The 19,637-nt window shown below is 35.5% G+C and overlaps 1 protein-coding gene across 2 annotated transcripts in view; it reads right to left on the bottom strand.

Annotated features, from left to right (window-relative positions):
- The window catches only part of LOC150090787 (uncharacterized), a 124,420-nt gene that overhangs the window by 13,090 nt on the left and 91,693 nt on the right, over positions 1–19,637 (bottom strand). For both annotated transcript variants that reach the window (XM_090372729.1, XM_090372718.1), the window contains exons 4-5: positions 12,681–12,764; positions 2,910–3,067 (exon numbers count right to left, since the gene is read on the bottom strand). In XM_090372729.1, the coding sequence (XP_090228855.1) occupies positions 2,910–3,067; positions 12,681–12,764 (242 nt within the window). The remainder of the gene's footprint in view (positions 1–2,909; positions 3,068–12,680; positions 12,765–19,637) is intronic.

The raw sequence follows: 19,637 nt of genomic DNA on the forward strand, positions 1-19,637 counted from the left end.
AAATATGAATATATAATGCATTATTGTGATACAATGGAATTTTATTTTGACATCCAAATATTGTAATATATTAACATGGTGGCTGCCGTATATGTCCAACACTATAACGTTTTTCAGGTGCCGTGTCAGACATATACTGCTAACACCCACTGTTTCAGTGGGAGCTGTGTCGGTTGTATAGCACTGACGAATGTTGGAAATTTACGTTAGATTTGAAAAACGTGGCCTCCGGTGATACATGTGATGGCGCTATGAGAAAAAATAAGCAATTAACTGGTCGTTATTTAAAAATTCTTTATTACTATGAATTTTATAATTACAAAATATGAAGATTTATGGTGTTGTCCAAACACATGAATGACGAATACAGTCTGGGCAATACGTTGAAACTCTTTTCCCCTTTATGCTAGCAACTGATCTTCCTTCCGACTCTTTCAATTTTGCATAACAAAAAACGTACATTCTTCTAACTTTACTGTTGTTTGCGTCGAATTTTGTTGTTAGTATATGAGTGTTACCACATTTTGGCTTTTCACGTTTCTCTTTCCATTCTATATTTAACAAATTCGTAACTACCTCTTCCCGAAAGCTTCTTATTTTTATTTGTTTTCACGTGGCACTCTTGTATGCCATGTATGCATTGACAACTGATTTTCCGAGTATATATTCTATCGCTAATTTCCGGTACCACTTTACCCCCTTTCTTAGCGTTGTGGCATACAAACCCATTTGATCCAACAGATCAATGCCTGCTTTTCCCTTATTATATGCTAGAATAGGAAGTGGTTTTTTTTTGGCTTCTTTCCATCTTTCTTTACTAGCAGAGGGTCCATCAACCATTTCTGGGGCATGCTTTGTTGTTAGTAGTCTCACATCTCAAGCATCTCACCACTTTAGAACAATAATTCCATTTTTTTCTTCCTTTGCAATCATCTCCTCTTTATTTAGCTTTGAGTACATGACTTCTTTGGTCAAAAATTCTTTACTCGCTTATAATGTACCAACGTGAGTTTTTTGATGAAGAAATGATAACGCCAGATGGTAGCTGATATAAAAATTGTCTATGCACAAGGTGCAACCTTCATTTAGAAATCCTTGCTATAACTCTTCACAGACCTTTGCAGCTAAACCTATGGATTTTATATAATTTTCAGATTTACCTGAATAGATCTTGCTCGAACAGGTTTATCCTTCAGTGGAACATAACTTGGACAGCTCGATTCCATACGTGTGCACTTTATTTGGTATATGTTGTCGGAATATCAGCCTGCTCCCCCAAGGAATAAGTTTCGTCAATGACGAAATCTTGGCTGAGGAAAAATATTTTCTGATATTTCAGCTGCGAAACATCTATCAGGTGTTGTATCTTACTGAGCCTGTCCCCTGGAATAACGGCTTCATTGTCTGAAAGGTGAATGAGGGACAACAATTCAAATCTGTTGCGAGATAATTTTTGTTACTAAGTTATTTTTATAGATAGGTTTGGTTGAGCAATAAGATTCAATACTCCCCAGTCTTACTAGTCCCATCCACATAAGAAGCCCAAAAAACTTTCTCATTTCATCAGCAGTTGTTGGAACTCACTTTTTTAGATGACTCTGCCTCGAAGCTTGGGTACTCTGAATTTTCTGTTCAGCATATGTTTGTTTCTGTTACAATAAGATTTATTACTTCTTCATCAAAAAATAATGAAAACACCTCAAGATGAGTAATGTTTCTTGATACATCTATTTGCAGTCCCGATTTGCTTGTAAAATCAAATCTCTTTTGAATCCTTCATATTCAGTCCATTCAAAAGCTTCATTTGTTTTAGTCGCTTCAATCTCAAGTTCTTCAGTTTTTTCAAATTGCTCATCAGTGTTTTCTTCTGCCATCCAGTCTTGAAGTATTTCAGTATTTCCTTCTACATTTGAAGAAATATCCCAGTCAGGATTTTTTACCGAGTCATCAGAGTCAAAATCTTCTTTTTCATCTTCAGAACTACTACTAAGATTTTCAGCAATTTCTTTCAGTTCCTCTTCTTTTAGTAATTTTCTTTCAGCTATTGCTTTTTAGATTTTTTTTTTTTTTTTTTTTTTTTTTTTTTACAACATACTTGTACAAACTTGCAGAGAAACACAACACAATAATAATCGGGATAATACAGTGCATTAACGAACTTGTTTTCACAAAATCTCTAACAATACCGACAAATTTATTGCGACATTTGAGAGTTTATTTTATCGCAATTACTTTTATTGCAGCATGTGCAATCTAATCACAAACGACCTTCATATGTATGCCATAATAGTGTCACACGTATGTGGCCGACGCGGCTTCTCAAGAAATAAAGTAACGTACTGGGCCACGTTGGCCACACATATGCGACACACAAAAAGACTATTTTTTGATATTTTAGCCGAAAAAACAGCATAACACTGACATTAGAATATTTATTTTAGAATTACTAATCAAATTGTTTACTAAATATTTTTTGGCCCCGGTGTATTTTTATTTTTTTTTCTTAAACTAGCTTTGCAGTCAAAGTGTTAAAACTATCCCTGGGGGATGCAGACATTGTGCACAGTGCATATTGCAAGATCAAGTTGGTATGCTACTACAAAAAATGCATAGCCTATCATTACTGGTTTATTGGCTGTAGTGACATAGTTTTTTTTTTTTTTTTGTGTAAGACTTGAATAAAACATTGTTAAAGCTTCGTTAGTTGTTGTGCTTTGTTATTCACTAGTGTCATGTTGAATTAAAAAGCATAAAATTTATTGCATTTCCACTATATAAAACACAAAAACATTAAAAGGTAGGATAATACACATGTAAAACTGTTGATCCAAACTTAAGAACTGATTGAGCAATTTTGTAATAGTAAATTTTAAGTAATAAAATATTTTCTCACAAAAATAATTTCTTACTCTGCTTGATTCATATGCTGCAAAAGTGTCGTGTGAATAAATTCCAATATAAGTTCAGACCTAAAATTTTGCCAGATGCCACTTTCATTAGATGACGACTTAAGACAATTCATGATTTCCATTACGCTTGCCTTTAGCTGTATTAATTTGTGTAGTTCCTGTAAAGAAACACTAGTTATAAACTGTGAAATACTATCTATTATTTCAAAAAATTAAGTAAACTACAAAAGAATTTTTGATAACACATATACAGCTGGCTTAGAATCATAAAATCAAACTATAATACAATATTAACATCAAACAATATATACTGGGGCTGACTGGTTACGTGCAAGGCTACATGAATACACATGCTTTGAGTGACTGTGGTTGAAGCCTGCACAACTACTAAATGCGGTGTTGTTTCTTGCATTCATCCATTAATTCTCTCTCTCTCTCTCTCTCTCTCTCTCTCTCTCTCTCTCTCTCTCTCTCTCTCGTGAACTTCTCTGATCATGAGGTTATCCCAGAGTATAAACAGAAAATCTGTTTACTTACTAAATTAAACTGCTCAAAAACAACAGTAAAAAAAAAAAAAAAAAAGCTTAGATTTATAGAATTCATTCACAAAAATTTTCTCATCATGTTAATTCATTACTGAAATAGTTTTCATGAAAACGTTCATTAGTGCAGTTGTTTCACATGCCTAGTTTTTTTATTTTAAGGCAATATCCATTTTTCTAAGCCTAACAGGGTGAAGTAGTGAATTGTACTTATATATTGACATACTGATGTGAGTACCTTGAAGATTGCAACTGAGCATAATTCTTAAAAGAATCACACAAATAGTTTAGGTTTACTGAAAGAAAAAGGCCATAATAGATAACTAAAATGTTTTAACCGAGGAGTTATTTGTTATTTGGTTTTTTTTAGGAGCATTAGCAACTAAGGCCATATTGCTCCGGGGATATATGGTGGTCATTCCCTGACCTTTCCGCATCCTCCATATTTGGTGGTCACAGGCTGGAACCCCGGTCTAATCAAGAAGCGTGTGCTACGCACTGCTGCTCCTGCCCACCTGGCTACGGAGGTGCCTTTAACTGAGGAAAAGAAGAAATGCATTGCCAAAGTTTTGCCTGACTATAAGAAATCTCTGGAAAAGAAAGCCAAAAACAGGACACACAATTCTACTTGTATGCGAATACACAAAAGATGAGACTAAATGAGATAGGGCCTAATCCATGTGTTTCTCTTCTTATCTAACAGTCTGATTCCCAATATAATTCGTTCCATTCTTCGCTGTGTAGTTCTCAGCTTCTCTTCCATTCTTTTGGTGAGTGCCCAATTTTCACTTCCATAAGTCATGGTGGGGAGTATCCATTGGTTCATTATTTTACGTTTCAGACAAACTGGGATATTGCTCTTCAGTATGTGACTATATTTCCTGAATGCTAGAATTTATTCTTCTCTTGACTTCCAGCCATTTATCATTATTACAGCTAATAACTTGTCCCAGATAAGTATATGACTCCGCCTTTTCAATTACTGCTCCTTCAATGATTATTTCCCTTTCTGTGGCATACTTGTTCATCATTACTTTTGTTTTAGCCATATTCATCTTTAGTCCAAAATTCTTACTAACTGTGCATAACTGATTAAGATTTTCCTCTAATTCTTTGGGATCGTGGCTTATGACCACAATGTCATCTGCAAATCGTAAATGGTTTAGGTACTCTCCATTCACATTGATTCCTTTCTGCGACCAGTCTAATCTTCTGAAAGCTTCCTCAAGGGCAGCAGTAAACAGCTTCAAAGATATTGTGTCTCCTTGTTGAACTCCTTTCTTGATTTTAAATTTCCTACTGTCTTTGTCTAGTCTAATAAAGGAGGTAGCACTCTCATATATTTTCTTCAAAATCATAATATGTGTGGTATCTATGCCTTGTCTTTCAAGTGCCCAAAACATTGCCTTATGCTGTATGGAGTCAAATGCCTTTTCATAATCCACAAATGCCAGGCATAATGGTGTTTTATGTTCATTTGCTTTCTCCATTAGCTGTGATATTAAGTGAAGGTGATCCATAGTTGAGAATCCTGTCCTAAAGCCAGCTTGCTCTTTCGGTTGATTCTCATCAAGTATTCTTTCTAATCTGTTAGTAATGACCCTTGTGAACAACTTGTAGATGTGGAATAACAAGCTAATTGGTCTATAATTTCAATTTCTGATTTATCTCCTTTCTTATGCAGCAAAACTATGATTGCATTATTCCACTGCTTAGGCGTTACACCTTTTCTAATGCACTTTGTGAAGAGCCTTGCCAGTTTTTGTGTTATGCCTCTTCTTCCCAATTTTAACAACTCCACAGTAACTTCATCTTCCCCTGGGGCTTTCTGATTCTTCATTTTCTTCAATGCATGTTCTACCTCATCAGGAAGAATATCGGGTATGTCATATGTGTTGCTACTTTGCAATCCATCTTCCCCACTGCTGGCATCATTCCCTTGCTCCTTGTATAATTCTCTATAGTAGTCTTCTGCTATTTGAATTATGCCTTCTCTGCTGTTTATAAGTACACCATCGCTATTTTTCAGTTTCAGTATCATTTGTCTTTCTGTATTACTGCTCATGGCTGCTGATTTAAATCCTTTGTTTTCCCTTAATGCTTGTTCTACTTTTCTTGTGTTAAATCTTCTTATGTCTTCTCTGAGTCTCTTTCTAATGGCTTTGCATAACTCAGTATACTCAATTTTCTCCCTGTCAGTGTTTTTCTTGCTCTTCATTTGTTGTCTTTGGTTCATCATGACAAGTGTTTCTTGACAAATTTTTTCTTCTTTGGATTTCTTTTTCCCTATAGGTTTCTTGGTCTTTATCACTTTCAGAAAGTTGTAATATTCCTCGTTGATATCTTGGTCCTGAGTAGTCTGCAGAAGCTCAAACTTGTTCTTAAGTTCCAATATATACTGCTTTTTCTCCTCTTCTGTTATCTCAAAGACCTTTGTATTATTTACTCAAGTCAGTTTTTTTCCTTTCTTTTCCTACATCTATATCAAGTGTACATCTTACCATTCTGTGATCACTTCCAACATTTACCTTATTCAGGACGGTAACATCATTCACAATATATCTTCTGTTAGTGAGGATGAAGTCGATTTCATTAGTTGTTAATCCATTTGGACTCTTCCATGTCCACTTTCTGTTCACCCTTTTCTTGAAAAAAGTGTTCATTACTGACAGTCCTTGAGATTCTGCAAATTCCACAAGTCTTTCACCTCTTTCATTTCTTTCACCAATTCCAAAATTTCCTATAGTTCCTCTTTCTGCGCTGTTTTGTCTTTTTCCAACCTTAGCATTGAAGTCCCCCATAATAATAGTGTAGTGGGTTTTCTGCTCATCTAGTGGATAGAGCACTCTAGTTAAACTAAAAAAGGTGGCATGAGAGTGTATAAAACTATTAGTATTGTTAATGAGATCATCATTAGACTCCAGGATGATTCCTAAAGGAATCATCCTGGAGTCTAATTATGAAAAGACATAATAATGCAACCACTTCAACAAGAATGGAATTCTTTTGTTTATAATATTTCTTAGCAACACTATTAAGGGTGTACAAGTGAAGCTGTGAATGTCTGCTGAAATTTTGATTTCAATAACCATAACCAGTCTGTACTGCTTCAAAATGATTTGAAACTTTTAAAATATGGTCTGAAAAGAGGAAAATTAAATTTTAACACTTCTAGATGTAAACTTCTTTTACCTGGGGAATGAACAAACTTGAGAGTAAATTATAGACTAAGGTGGGACGGGGAATTAAAAGTGGTTCAGGATGAAAAAGGCATTTAGGGATTTTAATACAAACAAATATGAAAATGTACCATATGGTGTAAATGCAAGGTTAGGAGTATCTCATTAATGATGTATCAGATCTTTTTAAGTAGGAAGAAGAATGCCATTATTCTTCTGTAATGCTCAGATTGAGAGTGGTTCCTTTTTAAGTCTTTCTCAAAAATCAATCTTTCCTATAGTCATGCAACTTATTAATGCTAATGAAAACTGCATAAGTCCATCCCCCCACACACTGAACCTCTTTTTGCTTTAAACTAAAAGAAAAGTTAAATTATATCCCAATATTATCATTTATTATGCCAATCTGGGCTTCCCTTGATTCCATACAGGTCAAGGAACCTTAGTGTTCTCAAAAATGACTTTTCAAAAAAAAAAAAAAAGTCATGTTATCAGTAACCAAATAAGTCTTTTAAAATAAAATAGAATGTACTATTTCAGCATAAACATATGCAATACAAAACTGATAACACAGAAATCACTGGTCTAAAAGACTTCTAATTTCCCAAACTTCACTGCTGACCACTAGATCGAATATAGCTAAGGTTCAACATTACATTCACAAAGCATTTCATATTATTATATTCAGATAACATTTGATATGTTGGGTTATTGTTATGAGTAATTCTTTTATGGCCACCTCTTCTTTGAAGCAACTCATTTGACTTTAGAACCAAACTGATCAAAAGAAATATAAATTTCCATCAGTATTTTCTTGAATTAATCAACAAGAACTTATATTCCATTTAAGAGAGATATTTGAAGCAAAATATTTTATTACTTGAAGTATTTCAAATTGCAACTAATTCTAGTAAAAACATGAATCCTCTATTCGAAGAGCAGTTGAAGATTTACTTTCTTCTTTATAAAGATTTGAATTATTTAATGGTTTATCTGAATTTAAATGATACTTTATACTCATCCTTTAAAACAATGCTTGTAAATATTTTCTGTAAACACTCCATATGAAATCAGATTTCAACATATTCTTCAATTCCATTAGCTTCCATTTATTTATAATTCATATACAATTTTCCCCTCCTCTCAAAGCAGTTCCTCTCAGTTACAAGAGTCTTTTATTGCACTTTCAATGAAAGAGTACAATCTGCAGTATCAAGAACAACTGCAGGCAAGAAGTAAAAATTAAGATATAGATTATGTTTTAGCTAAATAAAATTATATTGAAAAAGAGTAATACTGACAAATAAAACAACAATGAATTAACTCTGCAATTAGGTGCACAAAAATTTGAAAATTCAACAACAAAAAAAATTCCGAAATGATTTATTTTTTTGATGCCACCTATATTCTCAATTTAATCTTTTCTAAATACAACTGTGAAAAATCCATGTTCTCTATTAAAAACATATTTTTAATTTAATTTTTGAAAATTAAAACTCCCTTTAAATCTCTTGGTGAGCAATTGCAAATTTAAAAACTTTGCACTTCAAATGAACTCTGCAATTAGTATTAATAGTGGCAAATAATGCAAGAAAGCAAGCTTATAACAGCATCACCCAAAACACACACACACAAAAAAATAAATAAATAATACTCCACGACAATAACACTTCCCATGTCACGTGTCCATTCGTTCTAACACTTTAGAAGTCCTTGAATTTATTTGAATTGGTTTTGAACCTTGAATTGGTTCGTCCTTGAATTTATTCAAACTATCCAACAATCAGGCTGAAGACAAATTTACAAACATCTATCCTGCAACTATCCTTCCTCAATTTGAATTTATGCCCCCTCGTTGTGTGTGGTTGCAAGTGGCAGGGTACCATCAACGTTGATCTTACTCAATCCATTCAAAGTCTTAAAACATCATCTCAATCAGATCTCCATTCAGGTTCCTAATCTCCAGGAGCTGCAATTTTCAGAACTAAAGCCTTTCCTGGTAAGAGTATTCTTTTGTTCCCCCTCACTAATCTCGCTGCTCTTCTTTGCACCCATTCCAACAAGTCCACATCCTTCCAAAAATGAGGCCTCCACACCAGTATGCAGTATTCAAGATGTAGCCTAAACATTGCTATGTACAATGGGATAACAAACCCTGACAAAGGTAAAGAAAGTCAACACGAGAACCATGGGAAACTTCGGGATATTTTTAGCGGCCAAATGCATTTCCTGGTACCACAGCTTTTCCTTGCATTCTCGGTAAACAGATGGTGCATGTTATCAGTATAAGGAATATTCAGGTCAAACGGCACCTGGGGTTTCTCCCATCTCCGCGTATGCACATTGTATTGGAAACAGAACACTGTCAAGCCAGAGATTTAAAAGTGTGTGGGTTGTGTAAGATGTTGTGCCCATTGTTCCTCTGGCTTATTGGTTGCTGGGCCCCTATTGGGAACCAATGTTGCCCATACCCCACCACGTGTTACTAGTAAGTGATACTCTGGCAGGTCCTGCCACCTACTTTTCTGGGATTTCAGTAAGATTTCATTAAAGAGCGCTGCGTGGGGTTGTACGCTGAAAGGAAGAGTTCTAGGAGCCTAAAAGGTCGGGCAAAATTTTGTTGTAATTTAAGTTTGGATGTGTGGGACGAATGCTGTGTAAGAGAAAGTATGGGAGAGGAGACTGAAGACTGGGGGGTTGAAGTAGGAAGAAGGGGGTCGATAGTGAAGGTGACCCCGATATGATGTTCATGGGATCAGGGGTCCCATGTTAGGGTCCTTTTATATGGAGAGTCCTTTGTATTGGTATTCGCTGTTGGGATTGTGCTCTGTCCTTAGTTCTGATGTACAGTGGTAATATAAGCCAAGATTATGGCGGTGGGAGGGTCCTTCATCTGTAAGAGTTCCTGTGCGAAGTTAGTAAAGGCATTATAGGTCTCACTGGATTCCAAGAGGTAATGCTCTTGGTCCTTTGGATTAAAGTGTATTTTGGTAATTAATACACATCTTAGGTCTTCGTAGATTGGGCAAGTATACATTAGGTGCTTTCAGGTCTCTGGGAACCCACAGAAGCATAGGGGGTTGTCTGTTAATCCCATTATTATTAACTTTCCTCTGATGGCCCCATGCCCAGTGAGTAGGTATGGGGACAGTAGGCCTGGGGAAAGCCAAACCGGCATTTCTGGATGAGTTTTTCTGATGTCTGGAATGAATTTTTTGGTAATGGCGTCATTTGTGCTGTCATTCCAGCGTTGCTTCCAGAGGTCATGTAAGTATTCAGTCAAACACCAGATTTCAATTTTGTGGTTGTTTGCTGTGTTTGAGGAAGTCTCGGAAGGTGGTAGCCTTTCCTCTGGTCAGGTTGGTTAGGATGCCAGATCGCACTACCTCCATGTCCAGGGGGGAGAGCCCCCGCTAGGGCCTGCAGGGCGTGGATATTGACTGTGCAGCAGGCTCGAGAAGTTGTCAGTAATATTGTCCTCTGGATAGTTTCTAGCTTCTGTTGATTGGAGACCACTGTGGTTTTGTTGTACCAGACTGGAGTGGCATATGTAATAGTGGGTAGAAAGACCGTCTTGTAGAATACACTGAGGGTTCTCCTTTTGAGCCCCCAGTCTTTCCTGGTAATCCTGGCAAACAGTGAGGCATAGTTTTTAATTTTCCTCTGCAGGTACTTGAGGTGCTGTTTAAAAGTAAGGTTATTATCCAGCAGGAGACCCAGGTATTTAAGCTGGGTATCCATTCGAACTGTTTTATATTTTGAATCTTTATCTGTGGTGGTCTGTTTGGGTGCAGATGTCCCTTTAGTAAGACTGAGCAGGTTTTAGCGGCAGAGATTTGTAGGATGTGTTCAGTTGCCCATTCCTGTAGGGTTTCGAGAACTCTGTTTCCAGAAGCTTCCAGTTGTATCCTGCTGCCTGCAGCAAGCATCAAGGCCAGGTCATCAGCATAAGCCAAAGATGTAACGTTTCCTAGGTCTTTTTGCAGAAATGGCACTAAAAGAAATATCAATAATGATTAGTTTTTTCTCATTATTAAAAGCAGATTATTGGAGTGCATGAGTGTAATGCCTTCGCAGCTGAAATTTACTTATAGGTACACCCTCCAGACTGCCTCAGTCTTAGGGTGTTTATCCCCCTTTCCGCTGTTTTATTACGATAGGAAGATGACTTTTACTGCAATTACCGATAACACGCACAGTCTGTAGAAGTCGTTTTCGTATTGGGTTAAATCAGCGGGTAGGGAGGATAAACACCCTAAGACTGGGGGGCGTACCCATAAGTAAATTTCAACCCACTCATGAACTCCTATAATCTGCTTTTAACAATAAGAAAAAACTAATCAATACATCGTTATTGACTTCTATTGCCACTACCAATAACACGCACCATCTGTTTACTGAGAATGCAGGGAGAAGCTGCGGTACTGGGAAATGCTTTTGACCGGTAAAAGTTTCCTGAAGTTTCCCATGGTTCTCGTGTTGGCTTTCTTGTGCTGGCAAAATTCCTGTATATCATTCACAAAATCCCATGAGCTGTCCCAGCAGTCCCTTCTGCACTGCTCATGGAACTTCATGCCTGACTATGCAATTAACCTCAGGTCTTTTTCATTCTCCACTACCCTGAGTGGGATACCACAAAGTGGTATGGTATGTTATTCTGGGATTGCTGCTATCTATATGCAGTACCTGGCATTTGTCAACGTTCAACTTTAATTGTCATTTCTCTGCCCAATCTCCTAATTTTTACATATCCTGTCGTAGTAGCATACTCTGATTATTATCATTAACCACCCTGCCAATCTTTGTATCATCTGAAAACTTAGCCATTAAGCCTAACATGCCTTCATCAATATCATGAATAAATATAGAAAACAACAATGGGCCAGCACTGATCCTGGAGCACTCCACTAATAACAGAAGACCAAAAAGAGCAGTGCCCATTGAAAGCAACTCTTTAGCCACCAGCCTGCCAGTAACAGGAGAGCTTGCTGCATGAATCTGAAATGTGCATATCAACAGTTTGATTCCAGACACTGCATCAATGTTGTGAAGGCAGAGAACATTACTGACTGGAAGAAATCATGTGGCAGTAAAGCGAACTTGCTATCAGTAACTATTTAAGACACAAGTTAATCAACATGTGCAAATAATTAGGTTTAATTTAATCATGATTTTTTTCTAATCACACAATAATTAATGGACATTTCTAGAATTTTAAGCATAGAATTCAGGGGCATTTTCAATAACAGCTAATATGAGTTTCGGCTGTGTGGACTGGAGTAGATGAAGCACTAAATGCTGAAATATTGTTGGTTTGAATTCACCCTGCACAAACGATTCAAGGTTAATTATAACAATATGCATTTTTACGTGATAAATAAAGTATCTAGCATATATCTTGGACTTTACCTTTCTGATAAAAATTCAACAATACATAAAAGTCCATATATAAAATGTGGGAATGACTTTAACAATAATACAATTAAAGTATCAATTTTCTACAGGACCATGTCTGGACTATTTTATACAGGTATGGAGACTACACATAGAAAAGAGAAATTCTGAAAAAGGTTTCAAAGAAGTGGATGCCTAGATTGGTAAAGAGCACCAATCACTGTCCTTACAAAATAGGTTAGATGTGGAATATAAAGTCTGGCAACATGACACTGGAGGGACCTGACTGGCTAAAATAAATGGATATATATTTCCAATGGTAGGAGAGATGAGAATCAGGGATATAAATATAAAATCTTAGGGAGCAACAGAAGGTTGAATGTCATGAAGGTTATCTTTGGGCAGCATTCTGAAGATCAGTCAAATTAAATTATCTGCCAAGGTAGCTGACACACAAAAAAATTTAGTAATGTTCAAGGTAGAATTGGATGGCTACTTTTGCTGACAGGAAAAAAAAAAAAATGAATGAATTAGTTTTGTTTTTCCTTTTTTGCATATGCAGGAAAAATCTACTTTCTTGCATCATGTTTGTAATGTTAATGATTCTTCATCTTATTTCATAAATGAAATACAAGTCACAAAATTCTGTTTCTTACCTGCTCAAATTCTGGATTTTCTTGTTCACTATCAATGATTACTTTGAATACACTTTCATTTACCAAAGGGTTTTGTAATAAGGCCTGAAATTAAATAAGAATTTTTATAATTGAATAAAACTTGTCTTAACTGAAATTATATGATTTTATATGTAATTGCAATTTACTTAATTAAATTACTAGTCTAACTATATCAGACTATCCAACTGTATTGAATATTATCACAACAGGGCATGTGAATTAAAAGACAATGAATTGCAATGATGATATGACAAAGACTTCAATTTTTTTTTTTAAAGAAAATTAGGTTGACTCCGCATGCTTTCCACTAGCTTAACTTTTAGCCCTCTCATGTGCAAGTTCCTGGACATCAGAAACCAACTACCATGGACCCCATGTGAGTTCTTTGTGTTTTTTGTATCACTTTTGTGATATTTCACATTTTTTGGCTTCTGTGTTATCAAGTGGGTGGCAGTCTAAATTTATTATTTTTTGGCTTATAATTTTGGCTTTATTTGCCTTATATTTAATATTTTAAATTTAATTTTTTAGACATATATTCCTACCACATATCTTCCTTCTCCTCTTCTATCTTTGTTATTTATTTGTTTCTTTGCTCTTTTTCCACTTTTTTTTCTCTCTAATTTATTTTGCTTTTATAGGTTACACAATGTGTTGTTGGGTATTGCTTTATTGCAGCTACTTAAATTTATAGTATTCTATACTTTTTCATTTCCATAATTTTTTATTATTTACTTTTAATTTATAAAAGAGTATATTTATTTGCACCTGTTCTGGAAAGAAAAGGGGCATGAAATTTATGAAATATTTTAAAGGTGAATATGGTACTAATTCATACATGTATTTATGTTCCCCTAAGGGTGAGAGAGACAGAGACTGTGTGTTGTATTCATAGATCAATTTGCATGTTATGTGGGCTGAGGAGGGGGAACTAGCCTCAGGAAAACTCTGTTCCTTCCACTTGAGGCTGAAAAATTACAGCCTCAATTAAAGACACCTTTAAAAAAATTCTTCCACTTTTTGAGAGGATTTGAATTCAAACCTCTACAAATAAATGACAAGTGATAAACCTACTACACTCTCACAGACTTTAGGACAATGGATAAAGCCTTTTTAATTTGGGAACAATTATCAAAAAATATAATCTCCCTCTACCACCAAGATTTTTTTTTTGAAATATGATAAATGCTATTATGTAAGAACCACCAATGGTATGTGTACTACCATAGATTCAGTGCTACTACTTTACAATATACAAAATGAACGATCCAAAAAAATTGTAATTATTTTGATTATATTTGGGGTCCAAGTGCCAATCCTCATTTAATATAGTATGGTGTCTTATCACAATATTTCAATTCCTTTTGGTGGGTCTTGGCATGCATAAAGGAATATCAAAAATTGTGGAAAGTAAGCACTAAAATGAAATTTTCAAAGCATTCCAGTCAACTGCATTGACAAAGGGGAAAACATTCTGCCAAGAGGAGTAAATAATTATTACATAAAGTAAGAGTAACATATTAGTGACATGAGGATATAATGTGAGTAATGTATATTTTCAGACATTACTAAGCTGAATAACTTAATAGTTACTAAGCAATATATTATATTATCAACATGATTGTTGATAATATAATATATTGCTTAATTGGAAAATTAAGCAATATATTATTGGAAATATTAGCTCAAAAACTATTTTGGATATGAGAATACTTGTATGCATACATGAGAGGTAGTGATAACCTAAAAGAGAAAATTTGCATATACAGATCACGTAAATGGAACTAGATTTTTCAGCTCACGTGTAGACAAAAATGTCAAAGCAGTATTGGAGCAAAAGCACATGATAACTATAAATATGGAAATAAAATGCCATGGCATTCACAAGTTATTGGAGAGAAACAGTTTAAAACAATAAGAATAAATAAATTTCCTATATTCTCAGAAGGCTGATATTTGATTTGTTTTCGAGCAATATTCAGATAGTTGGCTAGTGATGCCAGAACTGGAAAAATAGCCATTTTTCATCCCTGAAAAAAAAAAAAAAAAAAAAAGCTTATTGCTGTTTCTTTAGGATCTAAATATTTCTTGCTGAAATAAAAATCCTTGAATAAGAGAGAAACCACATTTTAGCCTGACTGCTATCAGTTTTGTATGCTCAAAAATAATTGGAAAGAAGTTTAATCTGGTTATGAAGCTAAGTAAAGTTTTGGAAGATACTGAATACAGCTTTTGAATATTCTATGTATAATGGTGTATGTGCACATGCACGCTACTTAAATTCATTAAAATAAATTTATACTTTTTAAAAAGTGTCAGTAGAATTTTATACAGAAGAAAATAACATACACCATCAATATTTCAAATATGTGGGAATCAAACTTAAGATGAGTCCAGAGTTATTACAAGGAGTGAAGAACATTCTTCACTCCTTTCTCACTTAGCCCATAAACTATTTTTATTATGACAATACATACATACATACATACATAGAAGAAAGGTAGTGATAACCTTAAAACTTATATATATGTAAAACCTGAAGATGGGACTGGATTTTTTAGCGTGTATAGTGATGTCATAGCAACATTACCTGTGGAGCAAAAGATTGCGAGTGCTTCATTTACGAATTTTTCTAGCCCAACAAAACACTCATACGCAAAGTCTACTGCCAGCAATGTATGATGAAAAAACTTTATAGTAAGTCTTAAAGTACTGTATTAATTCTCAAATCAATAATATAGCAATGGCTTAATTTATTGGTACTCACCTCAAACTATCCGTATATTATCACATTCAAGTTAGAGGAAAGGTAAAGATATTAAAATATAATTAATTAAAAATAGAAAAATTGAGCTACATTAGTAATTTAAGATTAAGCCCAGAGGAAGAAGAAGCGTACTGCCCGTTCTCCCGATTGTCATCTATAAAATCACTATGTAAACAAAGAAACTAAAATCTTAAAAGTTGTAACGTAAGAGGCCAAAAGTCCAAATGATAGACTTTCAGAGTATTCATCGTCAGTTGGCTGAAGTTGTAAGCAAAGATGGAGTTTGAAAAGGAGTTCTAAGTCCCCATGATGCATTGCTTAGACACGTGGGAATTTGATATGCGCAAGACTCCATATTGGAGAGACTAACTGGTAATTTTGTATTTAATATTTTGAGTGAACTGTTATGACAGAACCATTCTATTGCTAGCGTTTCGTATTGAAGTATTTTATAATTAGACTTTTATTTAAAATAAGATAATTCCGGCATCAACTAACAGATTATGATTATGAGCCTGTACGTGTTGTGTGAGCTCAGTATTTGACTGAGTGGTTCTGAAACTATTGTAATGGTAGTCTGCTCGTGTATTCGCTGTTTTTGAAGAACCATATTTTGACTATATTTAACAGTGTTGTATATTTGGTTGTATAGTATGGACTTTTTACTGAGTTGAATTTTATTAAAAGGTTATAAATTGATATTGAATACTATTTTAATAAAATTCAACTCGGTACATAACAGACTGAAATACACTCTTGAACTAGAGAAAGACAATAGAATTAATTTCTTAAATTTAACAATATACAAAAAAGACAATAGGTTCAGGACTAAGATATTCAGAAAGAAAACACATACAGGGAAATATTTACATTTTTACTCTCACCATCCATACAACACAAAAAAGTCCGTACTATACAACACTATTAAATATACGGAGGGTTGATTCAACCTTTAGATAACGATTTTAACATTAATCCTGCTTGTGACATATGGCAGCAATGTAATTTTTTTTTCCCACAGGTGCAGTCCCAAACTTATGAACAGGTGTATCAGTTGTAGAAGTTGCTTTAATGTCAACATGGCTCTAAAATTGGATCCATGGTTGAAAGGTTACATAACTGCACTTTCCGAAGAAGAGTACAGTTATGCAAAAATTATTGATAGGTGCAAGTCGAAAAATTTTGGTGTACCGAAGTTTGGTATCCATAAGGTTTGAATGGCAAAGGAAAATTCCGCGAAGCTGCTCCGAGGGAGGTAGTACGAAAAGTGCAGTCGCTCGATGTCGGTGAAAATCCAAAAACCCAAAGAGCTATAGTGTCACGTGTGGGAACATCCCAGTCAACCATTTGTCACATAATCAATGAAAATTTGCAACTGAATAGAAGAAAAATGCATGGGATACATATAAATTAACACGTGACACAGAAGCCTATGATAGATATAAGTTGATCTGTAACCAAGTTACAAAGGAGGTTAGGCAGGCGAAGGCAGATTACTAGAAATCTTTGGCAAGGGATGCAAAGAAAAACAGCAAAGAGTTCTTTACTTATGTAAACTCTAGAAGGAAGGGGATGAATCAGATTGGTCCACTTGATATCGATGGTTCAACTGTTCATGATCCTGCTCGGGTAGCTAATAAACTAAATCGATATTTTGCATCTACATTCACACATGAGGAGATATTCAGGAAGGGGAATGCCATAGATGAAGTAAGCACTGACAGTAAGGTAGATGATCTTGTAATAATTGAGAGTAAGGTGGAGGAGAAATTGTTGAAGATAAATACAAGAAAGGCACCTGGGGTGCATGGGATCTATCCAGTTATATTAAAGGAGGCAGCAAAGGAAGTAAGCAATCCGTTAGCCATAATTATGAGAGCTTCCTTGGACTCAGGGGAGGTACCCACAGACTGGAGATGTGCAAATGTAACCCCAATTCACAAAGGAGGATCAAAGGCTGACACAAGTAATTATAGACCTGTGAGTTTAACTTCTGTTCCAGGAAAATTAATGGAAGCACTGATTAAAGAAGCACTGCAGGATCATCTTGACAAGAATTCAGTTATAGCTCAGACACAGCATGGTTTTGTTAAGGGAAGGTCTTGCCTGACCAATTTGATTGGATACTATGATGTAGTCACAAAAGAATTGGATGCAGGGAATAACTTTGATATTATATATTTGGATCTTAGAAAGGCTTTTGATACTGTTGTACATGGAAGACTGCTGCACAAATTGGAGCAGTGTGGCATTGGTGGCTATGGATAAAGGGATGGTTGAGTGGCAGAAGACAGAGAGTGGCAATTAATAGACACTGCTCATCGTGGACTAATGTTATTAGTGGAGTCCCTCAGGGTTCAGTGTTGGGTCCATTGTTGTTTTCTGTATTTATAAATAATATTGATGATGGTATATCAAGCTTAATGTCCAAGTTTGCAGACGATACAAAGGTTGGCAGGGTTGTTAAGGACGCTACTGACACTATGCTGCTGCAACAGGATCTGGAAAGGTTGAGCAGATCGGCTGAGAGGTGGCAAATGAAGTTTAACATTGACAAATGTAAAGTACTACATATGGGAAACAGCAACCCCAGAGCAATGTATCAACTCTGTGGTACTACACTGACATTGGTAGAGAATGAAAAGAAGCTGGGGATAATTGTGCAGGCAGATATGAAGTTCTCTGAGCAGTGCATACAGGCTGCAAGAGTAGCTCATGGTGTCTTATCAATGATATACAGGAATTTTTCTAGCAGGGATAGGGAGGTGATTATTCCCTTGTATAAGGGAATGGTCAGGCCGCACCTTGAGTACTGTATACAGGTCTGGAGGCCTCATTTCAAGATGGATGTAGAGCTGCTGGAACGAGTATAGAGAAGGGCAACAAGGTTAGTGAACGGAACGAAGGGTTGCTCTTACGAAGAAAGGCTTAAGTTTTGCAAATTACAGTGTCTGGAGACTAGGCACTGGCGAGGTGATCTGATAGAGGTGTACAAAGCCTTGAATGGTTTGAGCATGCTCAATGTTGATGGAATACTGCCTCTTGCTCAGAATAATCACCTGAGTGTCCATAAATTCAAATTGAGGAAAGACAGAGGTAGGATAGATGTGCGGAAATTTGCCTTTAGCCAGCGGGTAGTTGGTGGGTGGAACAGACTTCCATCCCTTGTTGTGGAAGTTGATAGTCTAAATAAATTTAAGGCTCAGCTGGACAGGTATTTCGAACGAACGGAGGGGTGAAGTGGAAGGGCGCGTTTTTTTTTTTTTTTTTTTTTTTTTTTGGCTGATGCTGCATAAGCTTGCTTTCTTGCATCATATGCCTCTACTAATGGTAATGCTAAAATGCCCACTCGTTGATCACTCATTATTGGCTCGGCACTCGGTTTGTTGCACAAGGAGTCGTCTTCTTCAGAAATGCTTCAAGAGGCATTTATTTCCAAGATAATCTTCTTGTTTCTTTATAAATTTCAATAGCATGAATGCCGACCGGGCTAGCCGTGTGGGTAAAGTGCCTGCCTGGCAACCCAAAGGTCGCGGGTTCGATTCCCGCCTAGGGCTTGGATCAATGTACTGCAAAAACCTTGGGAGGTGCATTATGGCCACAGAAGCCTATGCGCCAACAACTACCAAAAAAAAAAAAAAAAAAAAAAAAAATAGCATGAATAAGCATTTTTTAATGGAACGCACAAATTGCAACTGACACGATTTGCACGAAGTAACAAGTTTACAAAGCTTAAAAAAAAAAAAAGGAATGAAGAGAAGATTCTGAAAATTTATTTATGTTTTTTATATGATTGAAAATTTCAGTAAAGGGCAAACACATTTCACTACAATAATGTAAAAACCCACACAATTCCAGCTTTCGGTATTTTCACAAATGCAATAACATCGAGTTTACTACCCATTTATAATTGCTTGCAGTAACAGAAAACCCCAATAAACCGGAAAAGTGAAAATTGTTTTTACTGTTTAATGGTCGTGACTTCCAGAAATGTGCTTTAGAAAAATATCACAAAGCCGTTCAAAACTGGTTCTTATAACATATGATAACGATAGTGCGGTTAATGATTTGAATTGGTAACTAATACAATTTCTATAAAAACAACCTTTTAGGAAGTTATATAGTGAAAATTTAAACTTCCCAGGTCGTGGAATGAATTACCAAAAAAC

The sequence above is a fragment of the Mastigoproctus giganteus genome, chromosome 1, assembly GCF_048544385.1.
Source record: "Mastigoproctus giganteus isolate SK-2022 chromosome 1, ASM4854438v1, whole genome shotgun sequence".
Classification (NCBI taxonomy): Eukaryota; Metazoa; Arthropoda; class Arachnida; order Uropygi; family Thelyphonidae; genus Mastigoproctus; species Mastigoproctus giganteus.